General features: G+C 40.7%; 1 protein-coding gene across 1 annotated transcript in view; it reads left to right on the forward strand.

The window, feature by feature from the left end:
- LOC137916173 (beta-catenin-like protein 1) overlaps positions 1–21,214 on the forward strand; it is a 45,824-nt gene that overhangs the window by 21,423 nt on the left and 3,187 nt on the right. Inside the window, exons 12-15 of the mRNA XM_068759253.1 lie at positions 5,102–5,199; positions 7,059–7,139; positions 17,595–17,732; positions 19,218–19,290. Coding sequence (XP_068615354.1) covers positions 5,102–5,199; positions 7,059–7,139; positions 17,595–17,732; positions 19,218–19,290 — 390 coding nt within the window. The remainder of the gene's footprint in view (positions 1–5,101; positions 5,200–7,058; positions 7,140–17,594; positions 17,733–19,217; positions 19,291–21,214) is intronic.

The raw sequence follows: 21,214 nt of genomic DNA on the forward strand, positions 1-21,214 counted from the left end.
GTTCTTTTTCTTTTTTTTTACACACCATTACAAGCATATCATCTTTCATATAAACCTTTAAAAAAAGCATAGCTAACTTTAATTGCATTTGGGCTTAAGTAGCTCAGACATTTTCTTGTTATTGTGAAAGCATTGCAGGTTTTTGAAGTGGAACTTATTAAATTATGTGCATCAATTTTAATGGCGGGCAAGTTTTGTGGGGCATTAATATGAAAGCCAGAATGCTTTAATTAATTATTGGTAAACTAGTGCTGTACACTGAAATACAAAATATTAATACTTTGTTCCACGTTTTGTCGTCAAAATTCAACCCTTGGTTCCAGCATGCAGCCGCGTAAATGAACTTGGAGGCTGTTTTCAGCCTTCACCTCTCTGGGCTCTCCCTGCCATGCGCTCTCGCCTCTTTTGTATGTTGTCAAACCTGGAGTCGACATGGCTGAAACACAAATGGCGCGTACATCATGTTCTACTGATCATTTATCCTGAATTTCCTGTTCTTGGCATTCTCTGAAAACTCAGAGCTACAATTCATTCCTGGTCCCAAAGACAGTGGACGCAGTCTCCATGACCCCTGGGGGGCTGATTGCTATCCCCAGGGCGCAGTTAGTTCACACCATATCTGTCTCCTGTTGAAGTAGCTCCAACATGTTATCCTCTGTCATTCAGAGGTGCTCTGCACCTCCTCGGGCTGTCAATCAATAAACTAATGCAGGCCCACCCACTCTGGGTTATTTGCATGTAATGCTGTTTGTCCCCATGGGGCAAAGATAAGACAAACAGTGGCTGCTTAGTGAAGGATGACTGAATACAAGCATTTGAACATGATTGTTGTTCACTGACCACAAATAACCCTCCATCAAAAGTTGGCTGAGAAGTTATGTGCTGCTGTGAAGTAGTTCCAGATGATGGGTTGATTTTATGCATTGTCCATTTTTGGAGGTGCCAACTACAACAACAGTTGTTCATTGTTGGCCATTGTGCATGTTTGTTGGAGCAGATTCAGTTTAACAGCAAGCAGGCGTTGGATGCTAAAGTGTAATTACATTCTGTGATTCTGCAGGTCTGTGCAGTAAATACTGAGATTTGTTCATCATTTAATGGATAAACACCTGCAGATGATCCTACAAATACCACCGGCCCCCATCAGAGGTTGTAATTGTTTGAATCTTGATTGTGTTGACACCAAGTGAAGCCCGGTTCCATGTTATTGCCTCTCGCGACAGTGACGCCACATCTTGTCTGGATTTAGCCGTAATACGTCTTTCATGGCCCTCAGGGCTTTTGACAGAATGTCTAAATTTGCACTGTTTTGAAAACCGGGCTCTCGTTGCAAACCAAACAGCAAAGCACGAACGGAACAGACCTTCGATCAAGCATGGAGGTGTCTGTATAATGATGCGGGGATGCTTTGCTGCTTCGGGGCCGGGATGACGTGTCGCAATTGAGGGGGAACATGAATTCTCTTTTCTACCAGAAGATCCTAAAGGGAGAATGTCAGGTTGTCACTCTGTGAGTTGGAGCTCAAACAGAAGTGGGTCATGCAGTGAGACAATAATCCCAAGCACAAGGGCGAGGACCACCTCTGAAATGAATGCCTTTAAAGTTTTGGAGTGATCGTGTCCAAAGCCCCATTCAGCCCATTTGTTTTATGTTAAAAATCCAAGAGTTTATTCTGTTACAAATAAAACGAAGCAAGGATTTTTCATGCCACCATGGTTTTTGTGCTTTTTTGTCCAATAATCGTCCAAACTTCATCTTCGTTGCCCACCTTTTTAAGATGTTGTACAAAAAAACGCTCTCATAGGTTGTGAGATTCTCGATTTAACCAACCGTATAATTATTATCTGACAAGTGGCAGCAGCGTCCATTCATCATCATCGGTGTGAAAATTGGTCTTGCTTGTGCACATTTTCCATGTAAAATCACTTTAGTGCTGCATTGTCGTGGCTTATGTCTCAGATCCGTTGGTACATGTTCTTTGTATCAAAGGACAATATGGTAGCAATGGCCATTGTTCACTTTCTCGTTCCTTTGTTTTTTGTTTATGCCTCCGTGACAGCAAAAAGCATGGCCAGGTACATTTCATACTTGGACTGTTTACGGTATTTGGCTCAAGTGCCTTGAATCCAAGCAGATTCAAGGATGAACTGATTCAGTTTTGGTGAATAAAAATCACATTATCTGGTACTTTGAATTTAGCCATGCATTACCTTTTTTTTTTTTTTAGCAATTGATGGAAACATTTTGCAACTCCACCCAAATATCTATTGGACTAAAATGAAGTGATATATATTCTATATTCAGGAACAGGTGGGGACCAGTGACTGTATTTCGGTCAGATAGGGAACATCTATCTTGGGGGCTACATTGAAACTCTGGTGGTAGTTCGATCTTTTCTATATGAAGATACGACAAACCATGTAGCCGTGTCTGTGCCTACAGATACCATGTATATAATGAATATTTGTGTAGTGAATCTATGGCTGTGTGTGTGTGAAACATTTTAGTTTCGCTTCATTTCTATCACTTAATGAATTAAGCCTGAACAGTCAAAAACAAAAAAACTTCATTTTGGTTGGTGCACAGACTTTCAACACTCTCAAAAGGCATTAATTGCAGTTACATTCACCATTCAAGTGTGAAGCCAAGCATATAAATGAAGTATTGATTGCCCCTTTTCAAAGCCTTGCCCTCCATCTTGTTCCTACAGTGTAATCTCACCTTCACCCCGTGACAGCTCTCAACACAGCAGGAGCTGTTTCCTTTCAAACTCAGCGATCAATAGATTCCCTTGCGGGGTGCGGAGGTGGTGGCATCAATTACCGCTTTGATCAAGTTGATAAAGTAGTGCCCTTTTGGAAAAGGCAGTTAGCCTCCATGTCATTGTGTACAGGAAGTAAGCCTTGTCTACATCAAAATGAAGGAACCTCTGACCAAACATGTGTGACGTACATCCATGACACACAGTACTGACTTGTACGTCCTACTTCATCTGCTGCTTCTGACATCCCATAATATTACAGAATTTTACAGAAATTCTGATCGTATCCTTACACTATCATGAAATAAAATCTAATTAACCCGCCTCAGCAAATTTAATAAACCGCTTTATTAACTCATTGAGTGCCAGCCAGTGGCCCAGTTTTCGTGCATTTTTCCTGACTTTCCAAGCCCCACAGAATATTCTTTACTATGACTATGCAAACGCCGAACCTACCAAATGAAAGATTAAAGTCTCATCTAGAAAAATAAATGTGTTCCAATCATTTTTTCATTCTGGAGTTATTGGCTTTTGAAGAGAGGCGGATTTCAATGTCAGGGTTGGCGTTGAATGTTGAGCGTTTTTGGACGTGAATGGCACTCAAAGAGTTAAAAGGCTCTGCTTTCCCTTCAAGCTTAGGTTTTATGATTTTGCTGAATAAAAATCACTTCATTTTATGGAATCGATCATTAACTTTACATAGTTTGAAGAGAAAACGTCAGGACTTTTCTTTGAGCCTGCACTGCTGTTGAGGTCCTTATTGATGAACCCTTATTTACTTCCTGGACCACTGTGTGAATAATGGCATTCCTGGCCCAGCTCTCAAAGTGTGTGTGTGTGTGTGTGAGCCGCTGAGATGTCTTCATAGACATTTTCAACAAGTTGTAGTTGCCACTTGTTTGAAACAGACCACATATCCCATGAAAGCGCAACCCCTCTTCCTACAGAGGTGAGGTCAGAGCCCTGGCAGCAAGATGCAGCATCTTGGGGGGGGGGGGGGGTGGAAGTGGGATGGGCAGATGTGTTGCAGTCCACAGAGAATGGTGGCTAAGATCAAAGGCATGTGATGAGTTACATGTGAGACTGGCCACTAATGCTGAAAAGGAATTGTACAGGTGAGTGAGGCAAAAGGACCAGGCTGGGAAGGATGTGCAGCAGGTTAGGGGGATTAAGGAAATCTATTTCAAAGCTAATTGACATTTTTAGACGTTATTGGCATTTAATCAGTACATTCATTTCAGTGTCATTTTTTAATGATGTTTTACTTGACATTTCTTTGAAAGGAACACAGTCCAGTGCTGCAGTTTTTTGTGTTGCTGCTGTCAAGCAGATTTGTAGAAATCTGAAAGATTCGACATCAACAGCTGTTATGGCCTTTTAATTTTGTCAGCCTTCAAGTCTCATTAGGACGCTGCAGGTCGTTGGGGATTGCAGAAAGGCAGCTGACGGTAAACAAGATCCCTTTTCAAAAAGCAGAAAGCGGATTGATTCTTGTACTCTTGTTGCTTAGCAACTGCAGAGCCCTGTTGAGAGAGAATATTGACCTTGTTGATAAAGTCCAATTACGGTTTTCTCCCTTTGTAGTATATCCCGGAATTTCAGTGCCTCTCCAGTGTGCACAGTGCATTGTCATCCACAGGGGAATATTATCCTCTGTCACCTCTTTCTGCAGCCTTTGAGCAAGATTGTCTTTGAATAACATTTAACACCATACGGAGCATCAGTCAGGTTGACAAGGACACGCGATGAATGTAGTTTTTCTTTCAAATTTAGTCAATTCAAATGTTTAATGCCCCTCTCTTTGGAGAAATAGAAAATGTCCATTCCTATGAGAAGTGTAATTTAGCCCCACCCTAACCGCACGTCCAGCATGTGCCCTCAAATGAAAACTGTTTTCTAAAGTTGATCGTTGTTTGCTGCGCCTCCTATTCTCAGTGCTTTTTGTAAAAAGATAGCACGGCTGAGCTTGGAGAGTGTCATAATAATTTATCAAGTGTCAATCAATCATTCTTTTTACAGTTATTGGTGTGGATTAATATTTGTTTGGTGCTACATGATGCTTCTGAGCTAAAACAATTAGCTCTTTAATGAAATGTTATGTTGGAAGCTCTTATGCAATATGCTGAAATCTGCTTATTTGTTGTTACAGAGTCAATAATTTGCTTGACATGAGGAAATCACCATTGCATACTTGCATTTAAATGCCCTACTGTTATGATAAATCACTGTAGCGTGAACATTTACTATTTCCATGAATTTACATACATGCAATTAACATCTTTGATCAATTTACAGTATGAGTGTGGAAGCTTTACTTGACATGTCACTTGACTTTCCCAGAACACGTCTGCTCCATCATCGCCTCTACGCTCAGAAATCTCAAGTCCCAGCAGAGAAACAGACTGCTCAACAAGTTCACGGAGAATGACTGTGAGAAGGTTAGTTTCTATCATCCTCGAGCTTCTCCTCCTCCTTCGACGTCTTTTGCTGCACAATTAGCAACTTGAAAAGAGAAGGCGTCATGGATTGGTCTAGTTATGTTTCCCAAATACTCTGCTGCTCTGCTTGCATGAACCAGTTTTATCAGTTGTTTTAGGATGAAATTAATATCAATGTTTTGGATTTTTCATCATGTTTTGCAAAGTCAGCGTGGCTTAATTTATTTTAGTAATATAATATTTTAGGGTTGCACAATTGCAATAAATTGTTAACATTTGAATTCTTGTTTAGTGTAATTTATGCCTCAAAATGACTGATAGTCTATCATGAATATTAACTTAAATACAATACTCTGAACTGGCTGAAGCAGTTTTTCCACATTTCAGATAAATCAATGATCAATTCAATGTACATTTCCTAAATTTCTGTAAACACAGATTGACTTAAAATTATGACCTCATTGATCAACTTTCTTAAATCAGGATATTAATGTCTTATATAATGTTACTTATTGTGGATGTTAATATTTGAAAACCTAAATATGTCTAGAAGACTATAAAGAGTTGATGAATCGCTTTAACAGCTAATTATATAAAAAAAGTACCTCTATTAATTAGTCGAGTATCATATATATAGAAGTTGACTATAATTGACAAATGGATGGCAAAGCAAATCAGACTGATGAAGCCCCGTTAGGCTGTATAAACGGACGGCTTTATGACACATAATATATGAAATAGCTGGAACGGCACGGAAGACGTCTGTCTAATGTGTGATTATCATGGCGTCACTGTATGAAAGTGTTTATCATTCTACTGATGATAGCAGCCGCTTGCATGCATTCAGGTCACAGTCAGGAGTCTGCACTGCCCGGTCTATATTCAGTTCTGCCACATGTTCCAGAATTCATGAAAGAGATTAAAATATCAAACCTGACACCATGGCTGGATTTCATTGTTACTCCTGCATTCAATGCGCAAATCAAAAAGGACTGTCTTCGCCACCTCTAAAACCGTCCTCTGCTGTCTCATTTACATCACCCACTTCCTCGGTTATTTATATTTTACGTGACAGTTTAATGTCTTTGACTGCAACTCTGCTTTCAAAAAAATTGGGGGCCCCTGATTTGAAAGCAGGACAGAGACGATATATTTATTTCCGTTTCATCAGCTTCAGGGATATTTTTTTTAGAAATGTATGCTAAATAAATGCCCGTTAACCCCTCAGACAGCACCTGATTGAAAACCAACACCATCAAGTGAAGCATATTGATACTACGATAACAATCAGAGATGCTGGCGACCTCTCCGGGCCCAGACTCTTCTAGGACAGACTGACAAAAGTCGAAGAAATGAAGACACATTTGTCGCCTTACAACAGCAAGACTTCAGAGCAAAAGAGTCTAGTGTCGATCTCTAGTCTAGACTGAGCTGCACACAGACCCTTTTTGAAAATGTGTCAAGTGTTACGAAGCACCAAATATGATGACGCTTTCACCCGGGAATCACTGAGCAGCAGTGGGACAGAATTCCTCTTTGAAATTGCCCCTCTTCCCAAATGCTTAATGAGTGACGTCGCAATAGTAAACGCAAAGATTAAAACATTTACAAATCATTGCATTCTGTTTTTCTGTTTTAAATCTCTACGGAGTTACATGCTTATGCGACAGATTTGCTCCTTCGCCTGTCCTGCTCTTGGCTTTATGAACCATAGCGGTCTAATCAGTAGGCAGAAAACAATTTAACAGAAATCTGTGTCATCTTGTTCCGTTTCTTCTTGGTGCTCTCGTATTTCTCCCAGTGTTCTTGAGTGCTGCACTTTCTCACTCTCTTTGCCTGCCTCTGCATTCTCTTTCCAGGTTGATCGACTGATGGAGCTGCATTTTAAGTACCTGGAGGCTGTTCAGCAGGCCGACAAGAGGATCGAAGGAGAGAAGCATGTAAGTTTCTCTGTTTTCCTCTCATGTCTCCCTCCCTCCTCATTGGTCCCCTCTGCGCGGTCTCTTTTTTACCTTGGCTCTGTATCGTTCAGCTTGTTGTTTTCATTTATTAGTTTGATGGTGACTGAGGAAAACCAGCGAATCAGCACAGTTGGAGCCGCAGTTTCATTTAATCTTCAGGTTCACTTGGATCCAGATCAGGCTCGTTCGCGTAAGATTTTAAGGGGATGATATGATGTAATTTCTGGTTTACCAACGTAGACATCAGTCCCCGTCGCATTAGTGAAGAATCAACTCTGGATTCAGATGATAATCTGGATCAATACCAGAATGCAGTGTATTAATCCTTTGGCCGCACTTGCCTCTTTATTTTCATCACATTTTGAATCCTGAAAAGAGACAAGATCTTACTCACTTCGCATGCAGCATCTCTACGCCCCAATAATGCTCAGGTGGTATTATGCATTTAACCAGGTTGCGTTTGAGTGTCCTGCGTTCACTACACAGCCGAACGCCACTGATGTGGACACGTGTTGTTTGTTCTCTACAAGTATACCAAGGATTCAGAAAGGAACCCTTGTTAAAAAAAATTGGAGTTTTTTAATAAGCAAAAATCGTAACTCCAAATATCACTCCATCTTAGCCTTTCTCAATCTTGGCTGTGCATAAATTGCAAGTTATTACAATAAATGATTGATGGTCTTGAAATAATTAGCAATGGAATGCAGATAAAAACTTTTCATTGTAGGTTGAAAAAGACTACATACCTGCATCAATCATTTATAATGTATATTTATTAGGAGCAAAATATGTGTGGAAATGAACGTTCATAGAAATGAGCGCTGCAGCAGAGGGCAGATTTATTCCCTCCGCCAAGGAGGTTGTTTTTGATTACCTTTGTCTGATTGTTTCCAGGATTGCTGAAAAACTGCTGGATGGAATTTAATGGGGGGGGGGGGGAATGAAGTTGGGTCTTGGTCTTACTTAGATCCCATTACATTTTGAGAGCGATCTGGATACAAAAAACAAATCCAGATTTTCACATTTACTTATAATTGATGCCTTTTCAAAATATATATTGTGCAATATGCATTGAAGTCACTCACCAAAGATCCCAGTTATAAAGGGATCTGATATGCGCTATCGTGCAAAATGTCTTCTGGATCTGATCCTGCATGAGGTCTGGAAAAAATGGCATCACATGATTGGTGTAATTATATTGTATTTGTCGGTGTATTTATATCAAGGCAGGTGTCTCATTAAAAGCGAAGAAAAACACTGAAGAGGGCTTGATCCCCAAAAACATTTTTTAGCAGACATGATCTGTAACGTCGTCATCATCATCCAACGTTCTTTGTTGATTTTTAAGAAAAGACAAACCAAAGTAGCAAATGTTAACAACTTGGTTTCATTACAACCGCGTATGTCCATTACTCCAAACCCCACCCCCACCATTGAATTCAATTGCAATCGAACCCACCTCTGCCCCAGGAAGCAGAGTTACAGCCAATAACAGAAAATGATTTCCCTTAAATTTATTAATCGAGCCTTTTGGTGAAAAACCTTTTCCAGCCAGCCTTAAATTATAAAGTACTTCCTTCATCCACAAATCATGGGGTGGGGGGGGGCAAGCTTCCACTTGGTAAAATAAGCCTATGAGCCAACAACTACTGTCATCATTCTAATTGTTACGGCCCCCACTGTGTATATAAATATACACACGATACAATTTGTTGAAACTGTCCAAATTATTTAATAATTTCAGCCTTTCATAGAAATAAATTAAACCACTAACCAAAGGAGAAATAACACTCGCACTATAAACCTGTAACGGTCACTGGCATTATTAAAACGAGGAGGAAGCACTCTTCTTTTTTTGTTAACGGAGAATAATGCATATCAAGAGATTGTTTTGAGTGTCAAGATTCTCTAAATATATAACCTCAATTCAACACGATGATGTACAAATGCTGCAGGGATGATGGCTTCCCGTAAGACTTGTCACATGGACGCAATCGCGTCGCAGTTTTATGGTTTTGCAATGGCATTATAGATTTCCTGATATCCAACAGTCACTGGCATAAAAGTGGTGATTGATTGAAATGTTGCTTCTTTTTTGGTAGATAAGATGGGCTGTTCCACCCTGTGTCAGATCCAAAGCCATGATCAAGGAAAACATCACAATCCGACTGATAGCAGTCTGAAGGTTTACACAGGGAGGATGCCTGATACCAGCACGTGTGAGCCGCATGGAGCGGTCTGCATAGTGTGTGTATGTGTGTGTGTGTGTGTGTGTGTGTGTGTGTATGTCAGTATGTTGAGCTGTGGCCTCGACAGACCAACGGGAGGACATGGATAGAAGATAAGTGCACAGGCAGGAATAATGACTTCAACAGAGAAAGAGCGTTCTGATCTGTTCCCAAGCTGCAGGAAGATGTCAACGAAAAGAAAAATTTAAATACTATCAATATCAGAAAGTGCAGCCGATGGGGAATCTGGGAAAAGGAGGAATATTAAAAGGAAGTGACAAGGAGCTAGATAAGTGTGAGCTTCCAATCTAAAGGTGACTGAAGATTAATATCTCAGACAGACATTTTGGCGGGTTTACCAAGAAAAGGCCATACAGATTGACATTTTATCTCCCTCTATCTTTTTCACTGTTTTCTTCTGTCGCTCTCACGCCATTTCCCCTGGGATGATGAAGGTAAGACTTTGATGACCTGATAGGAAGCCTTTTCTGTGCCCTCGCCTGCCTTTGGTCCTCCTTGCCCGGTTCAGAGCCACACGCTGAGCTGAAGACACAAGTGATGAAATATCAATTTGTGGATTGGATTTTTTTTAAATATATATATAGTTGTAATATCTGTTTTAACTTATCAGAAACCATCTCTATATTAGTTGGTCTCTAAATGTCTTGCTTTAATAAAACTCTTGATTCAATTTTTTTTTATCTACACAAATATGAGTATTACTTCTGTAAAGATATGTATATTAAATAGCCTCAGTTACTAAACCTTCATTAGATCTGTTTAACGTGTCCAGGCAAACCTCATTCAGAGAGTAGAGACGGCGTCTCGTACCAAAACACCGGCGACATTAACCCTGACATGACGAACGTGCAAACATTAAATGGATTGGATTGATTTTATGCACAAAGATGAGATGCAAACATGAGCGCCATGAGAGCATGAAGCATGGTGCAGCTATGAAGCCGTGCACGCCATAATATAACGTGTGGGAGGTTTAGTCAGAGAGCTGATATGGTGTTTTGTAAGCGTCGAAAATTGTAAATGCCTTATCACGGCAGAGCAACTGCTTCACGCGAAACACGTGAAACAGAGCATCCCTAAACGATTTGTCGAGACCAGAGACGGTTTCTGTTTTCTGTTTACTTAAATGGTCGTGTGTGGAGGAAAAAAATGTTGCGAGTTAACTTTTTTACTCACTGAGACAGGAGGCGGATATTGTTTGTTGGAATTTCCACTGCTTGTAGTGGAACATCTGTGGTTCCAGAAATATTTCCTTTTGCAATTCTTTTTTTTTTTTCTTTTTTAAGAGACAAAAATTCTAGCACCTTTTGATGTAATTTTTATTCAGTGTTTTATTTTGTGTGCTCAGATCACGCTGTAACATTTCCCTATCTCAGCTATAATCAAGATATGATTTGCTTCAGGCGATTCTTGTTTATTTACTGCTCTTTCATTATGTTATTTTTATTTACCGGTAGTTATTTTGCCACAGCCAAAACCAGCCTGTAGGATTGCCCTACTCTATCCACATATTCTTACATAATGCAGCATAGGATCCTAAATATGTCCATCTCATAATTGCTTTATTTTTAGACATATTTTAACTGTTGATTTCCGTGGCGTTTGCTCACATTGACCTCCGATAAAGGTTGTGGTCCATCCCCATCAGTGCAGATTGAGTTTTTCCAGTCGCTGGACCCAGCATCGCTTTATTTTATTCTTTGTACAGGGTCTGCAATCCAGTAATACTATTTTGCTGCACTGCTGATTGGGTTTCTATGCATTAATCAGACGTATGTATGCACGTCTTGCAGGGTGGATTAAGAAGATGTGGTTTACTTTCCCCTGGTTTTAGTCTGGATGCAGAAAACATTGAGATTTTGTAAGCCCAAGTGATTCAAAGATTCCATTAAATGCCGCATTATGTTAGATGAGGTGATGAGATGGCCGGCCCAGTTCTGTCCAGCACCTCGGCTGAATCGGCTGCTGTCAGCAGCAATGTTTTATCTCTCTCTGCTGGGCCTTTTGGGTTCTCCTTGTTAAGCCTCCTTTTAAGGACTGGTAAGCAAAATGTTTTTCCTCTACAACATATTACCCACAGATTTCTCAGGAGAATAGCAAAAGAAAAAGCTGCTGCTGCTGTTGCTGCTATTTCTCTGTCTTCAGCCCAGCCCTATTAATAAGCTGCTTATTTTCCTCCCACCTTGGTGTCTCTCTCTGTCCTTCCATCCGTCTGATTCCTTCTTTTTCCTCTTGTTTCCTCTTGTGTTGCTTTACTTGCTTTTTTCCTCCCTTCCTATATTTACTTGTATTTCTGCTTTGCTTTCTGTCTCCTCACCTCCTTCTGTGGTGCATCTCTCTTTCTCCAGACCTTCTCTCTGCTCTCAGCTTGTTGGTAAGAGCTCTTGGAGATTGATGAAGCTCAGCAAAACATGGCGGAGACTGACCTCAATACTGTAAAGTGCCTCAGTGCACTTTCCTAGTACCCAAGCACCAAGGTGTGTGTGTGTGTGTACTGGGCTGTTTGTAAAGTGTACAGGTGAAATGGGTGGCTTAGCATTGCTGACAGACATTTTTAAAGAACATCTGTGCTAAGTTAGAATTGGTTTTGTGCCCGGTTTGAATATATTTAGTTGCCTTCTGAGGATTAATGTTCTCTTTCTCATTTGATTCATTTGTTGAGAACGTGCGGCTGCAGCACACAGCGAAATGTGCCCAACGTATACAGCTGCTGCAGTGCAGCCAGCACATACATAAGGGCGAGGGATGGGGCACACCCCACACATGTCGCCAGAGCATCACAGGGCCATACATAAACATAACCACTCGCGAACACACTCACACCGACGGACAATTTGCAGTGATCAATTCAGAGACGATCCTTTCAATCTAAACTGTAGCATTATTTTAAATACAGCGCATTTGTTCAATAATACAAGGGAAAAGATACAAATGTAGGGGAAATTCACATAAATAATATATAAATAAAGGAATTCTTGTTTTGAACATTATTTTTGAGTGTTCCCAATGACTAAGATACACAGTATTCGCGGTAATTCGATACTATATGGGATCAAACAAACTGTCACGGCCGTGCAGACATCTCATTCCAAAGGAACCTATGCTTTTTGTGTTGAGAGATTTTACCATAATTACAAACACTAAATCGAATTGATAGTGAAGAAATCATACCGAGACATGAAAATTCCTGCAGGTAGATAGCAAGTGCAATTAACGTGGCTAAATGCGAAGGAGGCATCTAAAAATATCAGAAGTCGGCACAACTCCTTTGTATCAATTCTGTACATTTAATTTGGGTTTTCCTAACGCGTTTGCTGACAAAGGATTTATTTTTCCAGCACAAATTGAGCGACAAGGTGTTCTTCACATCGAGCACCTTTGCCCTCCTGGTGGCACTGCCGTGATGCTTTGCCCCACAAACTAATTATCGATCACCCGCAGCCCAAAGTTCTGTTTTATTTATTTTTCTGGGAAATTCCAACTTGAAATCCGCATGTTGTCTCGCACTCCTACAAAGTTCCAATTTTTCCTTAAAAGTCGACCTCATTATCAACCCTTATATCTCTCTCTTTTTAACGAGGGCATCAGACCTCTCTCTTCTGGTGGTTCCTTAAGCCTCATAAAGCGCATTACCTACCCTCACTGTAAGACACAGTCACAGGGGCTTTTTGTAAAATGCTGACAAAGAAATCACTTTAATTCTGCATCTCAGCATCCCAGAAGAAAAGAGGACAGGAATAACTGCCACACACACACACACCCATAAATCATACTCGCCTCATAACTCAAACAAACACACATTCACAAAGCAACTGAGTTACAGTAAAGTGACTAAGACTGAAAATCGCTGCAGATGACTTTGTCCGTTCTGTGGCCGGCCTGCCAGGCTCCCCTGGGGATGCAGTAATTTACTTGTTCAATCTCTTCCGTTAACACGTTTGTCCAGGTTTTGCCAAAGATCCTGGAGCGGCAGGAGAGAACCCAAAGCTTCAGCACAGCTCACAGCTGCTGAGTTCACAGTTTAAATCAACTCGTACTGTGATCATGAGTTTACCCAGTCATCAGAAGTCTTATTTCAGTGAATCAGATGACTTGTCGGTTACTTACTGGTATTGGTGAGTTGTGTAATCTCCCTTTACTTCACCCAACCCCCACAGCGATTATGGAGTCCATTCACCATACAGTAGTAAATCACATTTTGAAGAGAAATAATAAAAAAAAACCCAATACTTTAGAGTTGCGTGGCCTTCTCCTGAACCAAAACGAGATGAGTCACTTGCCGGTGGTTGCAAAACCTTTTGAAGTTCTTTTGCACCAAGCCTACTCCTCTCATGAATAACGAACCGTCCCTAATGCAGCATAGGTTTCTGTTTTGTTGCTAGCACCAAATGAGATCTGTCCCTAAAGCTATACTTCAGATGTAAGAAGTAGCATTAAGATAAAATGATTGCAGATTGTTAATGTTCATGTGGGAGGGAAATAAGTTAGGGGAGCATTTATCTAGATGGAATGCTGTGTCGACGAAATAAACATCCACAAATCAATTAATATAAGCAAGAGGGTGAAACAACGCTGATCCGAATTTGAGAAGAGAAACTGTATAAAAAGGAATAATGTACAAATAATTTTGCATATAATTTTAGCCGCTCTTACTTGCTTTCTTCGGTAGATAGTTTGCCCAGTTGTTATTGAAATAAATAGAGTAGGAGTTAGTTACGAAGGCTGATGGACATGTGGTTAATTTTGGAGGAATCTTATCATAAATCAAAGAAATGGATAAATAAGAAATGCTCGTTGACTCATTCAGTTACTATGATTATACTGAGAGGAGCATCGACGTGTGTGCCAAGTTTTAATGGCAGCTCATCCAATTGTTACGGGGGCATTTCACACAAATTCAAAAATGGCAACCTTATGGTGGCTCAAAAGAGAGAGTCGGATGAAAGCCGGTATGACATTCCACAACAGTCCAGCCAATAGTGGTTGAGATAATCCAGCCCGTAATAATCTGTCGGATCCTTTGTGCCACGGAACTGCCACCTAGAATTAGCGTATTATTTTCGCTTCCCTGCAGGGAGCTGATTCTGTGTCAGCTAAAAGCAGAATGCTTTGTTTCAGGGCTTCAGTTCGGTTGAAAGCATTTCAGAACCATCTCTTTTATACCGCAGCGTTTGTCACTTATTCTGATGGACAGGATTCTGACACTCATTCTGAGACACTGCTTGAATCCTGGCCAAACATAACAGAGCTGTTGTCGTCTCAGCTGTCAGACTTGCCTTTCAGCTTGTTCAGCTTATTCAAAAACTTTATTCTTACTTCTACTGTGTTTTTATTTTTTATTCTTCTATTATATTTGTGTTGGTGCAACACAACACAAGTTACTACTTAACACTATTTCTTTATCGCTAGCTTTACTCCTATTCCTCCTCTCATTCTACCATCAAGACTCCAAGACAGATTGGGCTTTATATTAGTCAGGGTTCCTTTTTATGAATGGAAAGAATTTATTGCAATGCAAATTTAGAGACATGACAAGTATTTTCTTGTGAGCTCAACAAGGGAGGAGCATTCTCTTACAGGACCTCTTGCATTATTAAGTTGAAGACCTCCTAGTCTCCATCAGCTTTCTCTACCCTGTATCGATTTGATACGGCCAGTATACTGTATAGGTTTGCCAGGACATGAATCAGAAACCAAACTGCAGGAGGATCTTTCCTATGACTCCATGTCTGCAGCTCTTAAGCTGTAATGGAAGCATATGAGGATGTTCAATGATTTGCAATGGTGTCCATGAACAGTAATGAGGATGGCAGGAATTACACATCCCATGCATTACATCACCGTGCACCGAGCGTTGTCCTCTATCTAGCCTTTTAAGCTTGCATGCTGTATTTTATACCTTTGTTGAGGATGGAGTGTGAGATTAGTGTATTTTTGCCGCAAGCTACAGCATTGGCTCAGAATAACGAACAGTGTTGTCCTGGAAACTGAGATCATTCTTTTCCTGCAGGAAAGAGAATCGCAGTTAACATTCAAATAGATTTTTTTGTTTCTTGCATTATTAATGGGTGCTACTTGACAGCGCCAAGGCCAAGTTTTGAGACCGTTTTACATTACGATGGCGCTCGGCTTTTGTAGGAAAACAATCTCTCGTGTTTTGCCCTGGGGACACGGAGGAGACAAATGGCCCACATTCAGTGGCTTTATTATTAAAGATTCTTGTTTTAATTATCGGCATGTTTTGCATCTATAACAAGCTGAAGTTGACACTGTACAATTGAGCCTTGTTCTGAAGCAGAATCTGCAGGTCCTTTCTTCTATCAGGATGAAAGAATGCCAATGTCACGAAGCTGCAACTGTTGGTTTGCACCCCAGCTCTGCCGCCAGCAGCGCAAAGGGTTTTCCCAGAATAGTCCTGAGTGCTAGTCCTCAGGAGCGGCCCTTTGATTGAGGCCCGTTAATGAGCTGCACTTAAGCTATAATTGGATTTAAAGTGTAATTGATCTTTAAAGACGAGGCCTTTTGAAAGTTCTAATTTTCTTTGAGATTGAACCGTTTGGATGTAAATGTCATGCGTGGTACCCTTTAGCTCTGTGCTGCAAGCGATTTGTTTTCATTAGCATTGCTTTGAAAAGTTGATTTACTGGGTTGCAGAGCACCTTTCTTGTTGTTACTTTTTTAAATATGGTGTCCTTAACCTGTACTGTAATATATACAGATTGAATTAGAGGTGACGAAATGTTTTCAGGGAGATTTCTAGTACGAAAGTTAAACGTGTCAAATTATTGGGTTTCTTAATATGAAATTAAACTGACTGGTTTGATTCTATTGGGGAATTCTACCCTCACTGTTCTATACTGCTGTACTTTAATATCAAGCAAGAACCAGAAGTGATTCCACTTTCTAAATTTAAACCATTAGTGTCATTGCTTCCAAACTTTTACTGTGTTTAAAAGAAAATGATGAAAAACAACAGTGAACCGTGAATCCCAACTTTTTGGAAACTTAACTCATTGTATGCCATTGACGTGTAAATAAGTTTTTTTATAACGCAAACATTCACTGCCAAACCTGACATCTGCCTCTCTTCAACGGCTAATAACTCCGGAACGCAAAATGGTGGTAGCATAAAATTTCTTTTTTCTTGATGAAAGAAGAGACTTTAGTCTTTCGTACGGAAGGTTTGGTTTTTGCATAGTCATAGTAACGAATGTTCTGTGGGGCTTGGAAAATCGGGCAAAATGAGCGAGAACTGGGGCACTCAATGAGCATATTTAAAAAATGTTAATCTTGGAAATGAAATGTTTCTGTTTTCATTTGCATTTCGGTAGCAAAGGAGTCGCACATCAGTGCATAATGTCACCACATTTTTGGAAAGAGGATCTACCGCTAATTGTTTAATGTCAATTTTAAGAGGAAGTCACCAATTGATGCACGTTGCATTTTATATTATTTGCTGCAGTAGTTCAAAGGCTTTAACTTTCCTCCTGCTGTTACACATGGAGGTAAAACATTATATTTCTGTGATACTCCAGTGGCTCACGCTCCACTCTCCCCCCTCAGGGTCGGCTTCTTAATCTCTAATGATGATTAATGTGGCTTGTGTGGGTATTGGCAGTGCGATGTTATTGGCATACTGACAGGATTGTTAAGATGGATAACTATGCAAGTATGTGTGTAGTACGCGTGTGAGTTTGTGAGCATCGGCGACTGAACACACTCTTCTGTGAAATCAATTGATTTGTATGGTCAATGGAGAAAATGGATTTGTGGAGAAAGCTGAAAAACACACCTAAATTCCACTTGGTCCAGTTTTCTGTTTGTTGTATCTATTTTAAGTGAACAAAGAACAATAGGAACCCTTTAAAAGCACAGTAAATTGTGATTTATTCGCCTCACCATGCAAAAGAAAGGTTTTTTTTTTTATACCACGCCACGGACAAAGGGAATATACTGCTGAAGTACCTTTTAGGTATTTAGTTCAATTCATAATTTTTTACTTTTTTCTCAACTCTGCAATGAACAGTCATTGTAACAAACGGATACAACGTGCATCTCTTCTCTCTCTCTGTTCTCATTGAAAAGCACCCACATCAGGGATTGTTTCAAGCTTGTCGATTGTGTTAACGTGTGTGTGTGTGTGTGTGTGTGTGTGTGTGTGTGTGTTTGTCTTTGGTGTGTGCAGGAGATGGTTCGGAGGGGGGAGATCCTCGATGACAACATGGAGGACGAGTTCTACCTTCGGCGCCTGGACGCAGGACTGTTTGTCCTGCAGTTGATCTGCTATGTTATGGTGGAGATCAGCAATTCAGGGATATCACAGGTAAACGCACACACACACACACACACACACACACGCAACGGCTCCGGCTTGCCCAATGATTTTTCCTTCTGACCATTGTTACGACCTCTGATTAGATCAACTCTAAAAGTAAGCAGGAGTCGGATGTTTTTTACGACCATTGCATCCACGTATTCCATGTACTTAATCTTTGTCTCTCAACACCACACCACTTCCTGCCTGCTGTTAGTAAAGCTGTTTAAGTCCTTAAATAATCTCCTCATGGTATAATATAACTGGGGATCCTTTACATTATGCTAATTAATGAAGACTTTTGACCTTACACACACGCACACACAAAAATCTTGTGCATATTTACGTAAACTAGAATGTAAGCTTCAGGAGACTCAAGTACCGGTAGGTGTTTCCCAGTGGTCAAAGCCAGATGCTGTCGATTGACTTTTAGGATGACTCAATCAAGGTCTGAGGAAGTGATCCAAATTTGTAAACCTAGCTGACTATATACATTACCGGTACTTTGTGCTCACTAGCATGGAAACTAGATGTTTTACAGTGTCGTGACCTCTATGAAATGAGTCGTTTCACTTTTAGAACTACAGTAAGGCAACAAACATGCCCTTACACAGCCCATCTTTTTAAGATTTAATGATGTCAGTTACATCAGTGCAGGGAATTTCTGTACCAGATGGAAATTCCACAACGTGATTACATGGCGACACTGCACCAGGAACACACAGCATTTAGTTTGGTATTGCTATGACTGATTTCCATTGAACATCTCATTAGTGACGTCACACAACACAGATAAACATGGGCTTAAGATTGGTCGGGGCAAAACCCCACCTTCAGGGGAAGGACTGACGGCATGACGAAGGAGGAAGTATCTTCATTCCATCATGAGACAGACACGAGGAACATGGTCGAATCTCAGCGCTGATATCTGAACCAACATGTAACTGATCTGTTAATTATATAAATATCTCAATCTTAACCCACATTCTCCCCACGACGGAGAACGAGAACCGGAAGAGGGGTTTAGAAATCCCTTACAATCAGATTGTAATTATATATTCTATCTATTTTACCCACATTGAGAGCGAACAAAAGAGAAACAACAGCAGAATACTGCCTTTTACCTGATGGGGACGTTTGCATGTCTGTGGCATATTCCATGCAGTAGAGACATTGGCACTCTTTTGACGTCGGTTTGATGGTAATCAGATCATAAAATTGTAAATGAACTATATTTATACAGCATCATCCAAGTCTGTCCGACCACGGATGTGTACAGCATAAGCTGGCATTCTCCCAGGTTTCAATAAGTGGATGAATGTCCACATGGATGCTAAAATGAAAAGCTGGTGGCGAAGGAGATGCTCTTACTGCTCACAGATGCATGTGCTACAAAATATATGTACAATCACGTTTTCACCAACTAAAATAAATGTCAAATTGTACAAATTGCTTGGTCAAAAAAGTCACTTCAGTTTTTTTCTCTACTTGTAGCTTCAGCAGAGGGTCCATCAAATACTCAACCTAAGAGGGGGCTCTGTAAAAGTAGTGCGCCACATCATGAGAGGTAAGTAGTTCTGTTTCCTCCAATGCCATCACTTCTCAAATAAAATCCAAATCTCATTACCGGAATTTCTGCAAATACCATCAAATAAATACTAGCGCAGAAGCGGAAGCATCGTTTTCAGTCACTGATTTTATCACTTGTGCTTTCCTTGGTTCTCGGCTTTCTTTTTAGTAATCTGCTGTAATTTTACTTACACACACACACTGCTGGGGGCTTAATGTGAAACATCTGGTTGTGAACAAATTAATGTAACACATTACTGAAGTAATCCACATTTCAAAGGGATACATTATAAATACAGCCATATCTCTGTTAATAGCCCGTCTCAAAGGAAGTGGCTTCTTGAGTGAAGGGACATATTCGACTTTTAAAAATAAGATTACCGGTATGTATAGTAATTGTCAAAGAGTAGTACCACCGGCAAACGCGAAAAAAATACTGGGAGTTGTCAGGAATGCCATCCGATGTAAAAAAATTGGCCAAATTGAAGATGCGAATCAACGTAAACTAGAAAGACAATCAGAGATTGCAGACCCTCGCCTCCAATCGACTCTTCGATCTTGTGAGACAGTAAACAGGGCTTCCGGATCAGAGGGGCCAAACCTGCTCTAGCTTGCTGCCCCGGAACGTACTACAAGACTCCTTCTGGACTCTTTTTCCCATCATGCCATTCGTGTCCCTTCCTCTTAAAGTGGCAGTTTACAGCACAGGCACAATTCCAGATGTAAAAATAAGCTTGAAAAGAATAGATGGCATGCAAACGAGATGGTGCTGGAGACTGACCAACAAGAGCAGCATGTCCGAGCAACCTGAAACCGAAACGGTTTAAGGCCATCTGATGGCGTGCTTGTTATTTGACAATTTCCTGGCATCGCTTTGATGTTTCTACAGAACAAGAACATCACTTTTGCGGTTTTATTTTTTTGGTGAACTGGTAAGTTTACGTAATATTATTTCAATATGGAGGCGAAGCTCCATAAAGATATCCATGGTGACGCATTCAGTTGTCTACGTAAAACGTGACACACTGTGCATAGAGAGAAGTTCCACCTCACAGCGGTGTGTGGATGTCAGCAATATGGCTTTCTAATTAGTTTTTGTTATCAGCTGTACTTGTTCATGGTAATGTTATTGGAAAAACCTTGGAAGTGATTGATCCAATTAGCTGATTACTTTGTTTCTCTTTGAAATTACATTTTACTGGTGTCTTTGCAGTATGCATTGTGCCAGACATTACCTCTGGTTATCTTCATGCGTTTGCAAATATGATTGTGGTTCGATTACCACACTTGAGGAACATCTGCGCCGGCTGTCCGTTGTGAAGTTGGATCAGATGAGCTTCACCCTGGTAGCGTTTTAAATGCGTCACGGTGTCCCAGCTGCAGCTGTGATCAGACGATAACTCCTACGATAAGTCGCTATCCTTGGCTGCTGTTACAGAAACTGTCCTGGAAATGATTATCCTCTGTATTCTTGGCCGATGAGTCCCAGTCACTGACCTGAGTAAAGATATTGCTCAGTATATTGTCCTCTGCCTCGTTGCCGTGGTGACAAAAGGAGAGTGCGCAAGCTAACCAAAGAAAAGGTTGTGCGGGAGTTGAAGAGTCACTGAGTCTCTGACCTTTCTGTCTCTGCAGCTGACGGCACAACCATTTATAGACACGGAGACACAAACACAGACACAATGGACAGACTCTCAGTGAACGAGTGTGCGTAGGTTTTCCTGTTGTGGTTGAGCCCCTCCATCCATCTCCCCATTCCTGCTTCTCTAAGATAACACAGGTACTATCCGAGGTGCGACCTTCACGACTTACAACCGGCCGTACTTATGACCGGTACCGGGCCGTGCGACATTTGTTACCGGGCGCACAGAAAGAATACATCATTTGTATAGTTTCCGTTGTATTGATTATCAGAGTCTCAC

This window comes from Brachionichthys hirsutus, unplaced genomic scaffold (genome assembly GCF_040956055.1).
Source record: "Brachionichthys hirsutus isolate HB-005 unplaced genomic scaffold, CSIRO-AGI_Bhir_v1 contig_310, whole genome shotgun sequence".
In the NCBI taxonomy this organism is placed as follows: domain Eukaryota; kingdom Metazoa; phylum Chordata; class Actinopteri; order Lophiiformes; family Brachionichthyidae; genus Brachionichthys; species Brachionichthys hirsutus.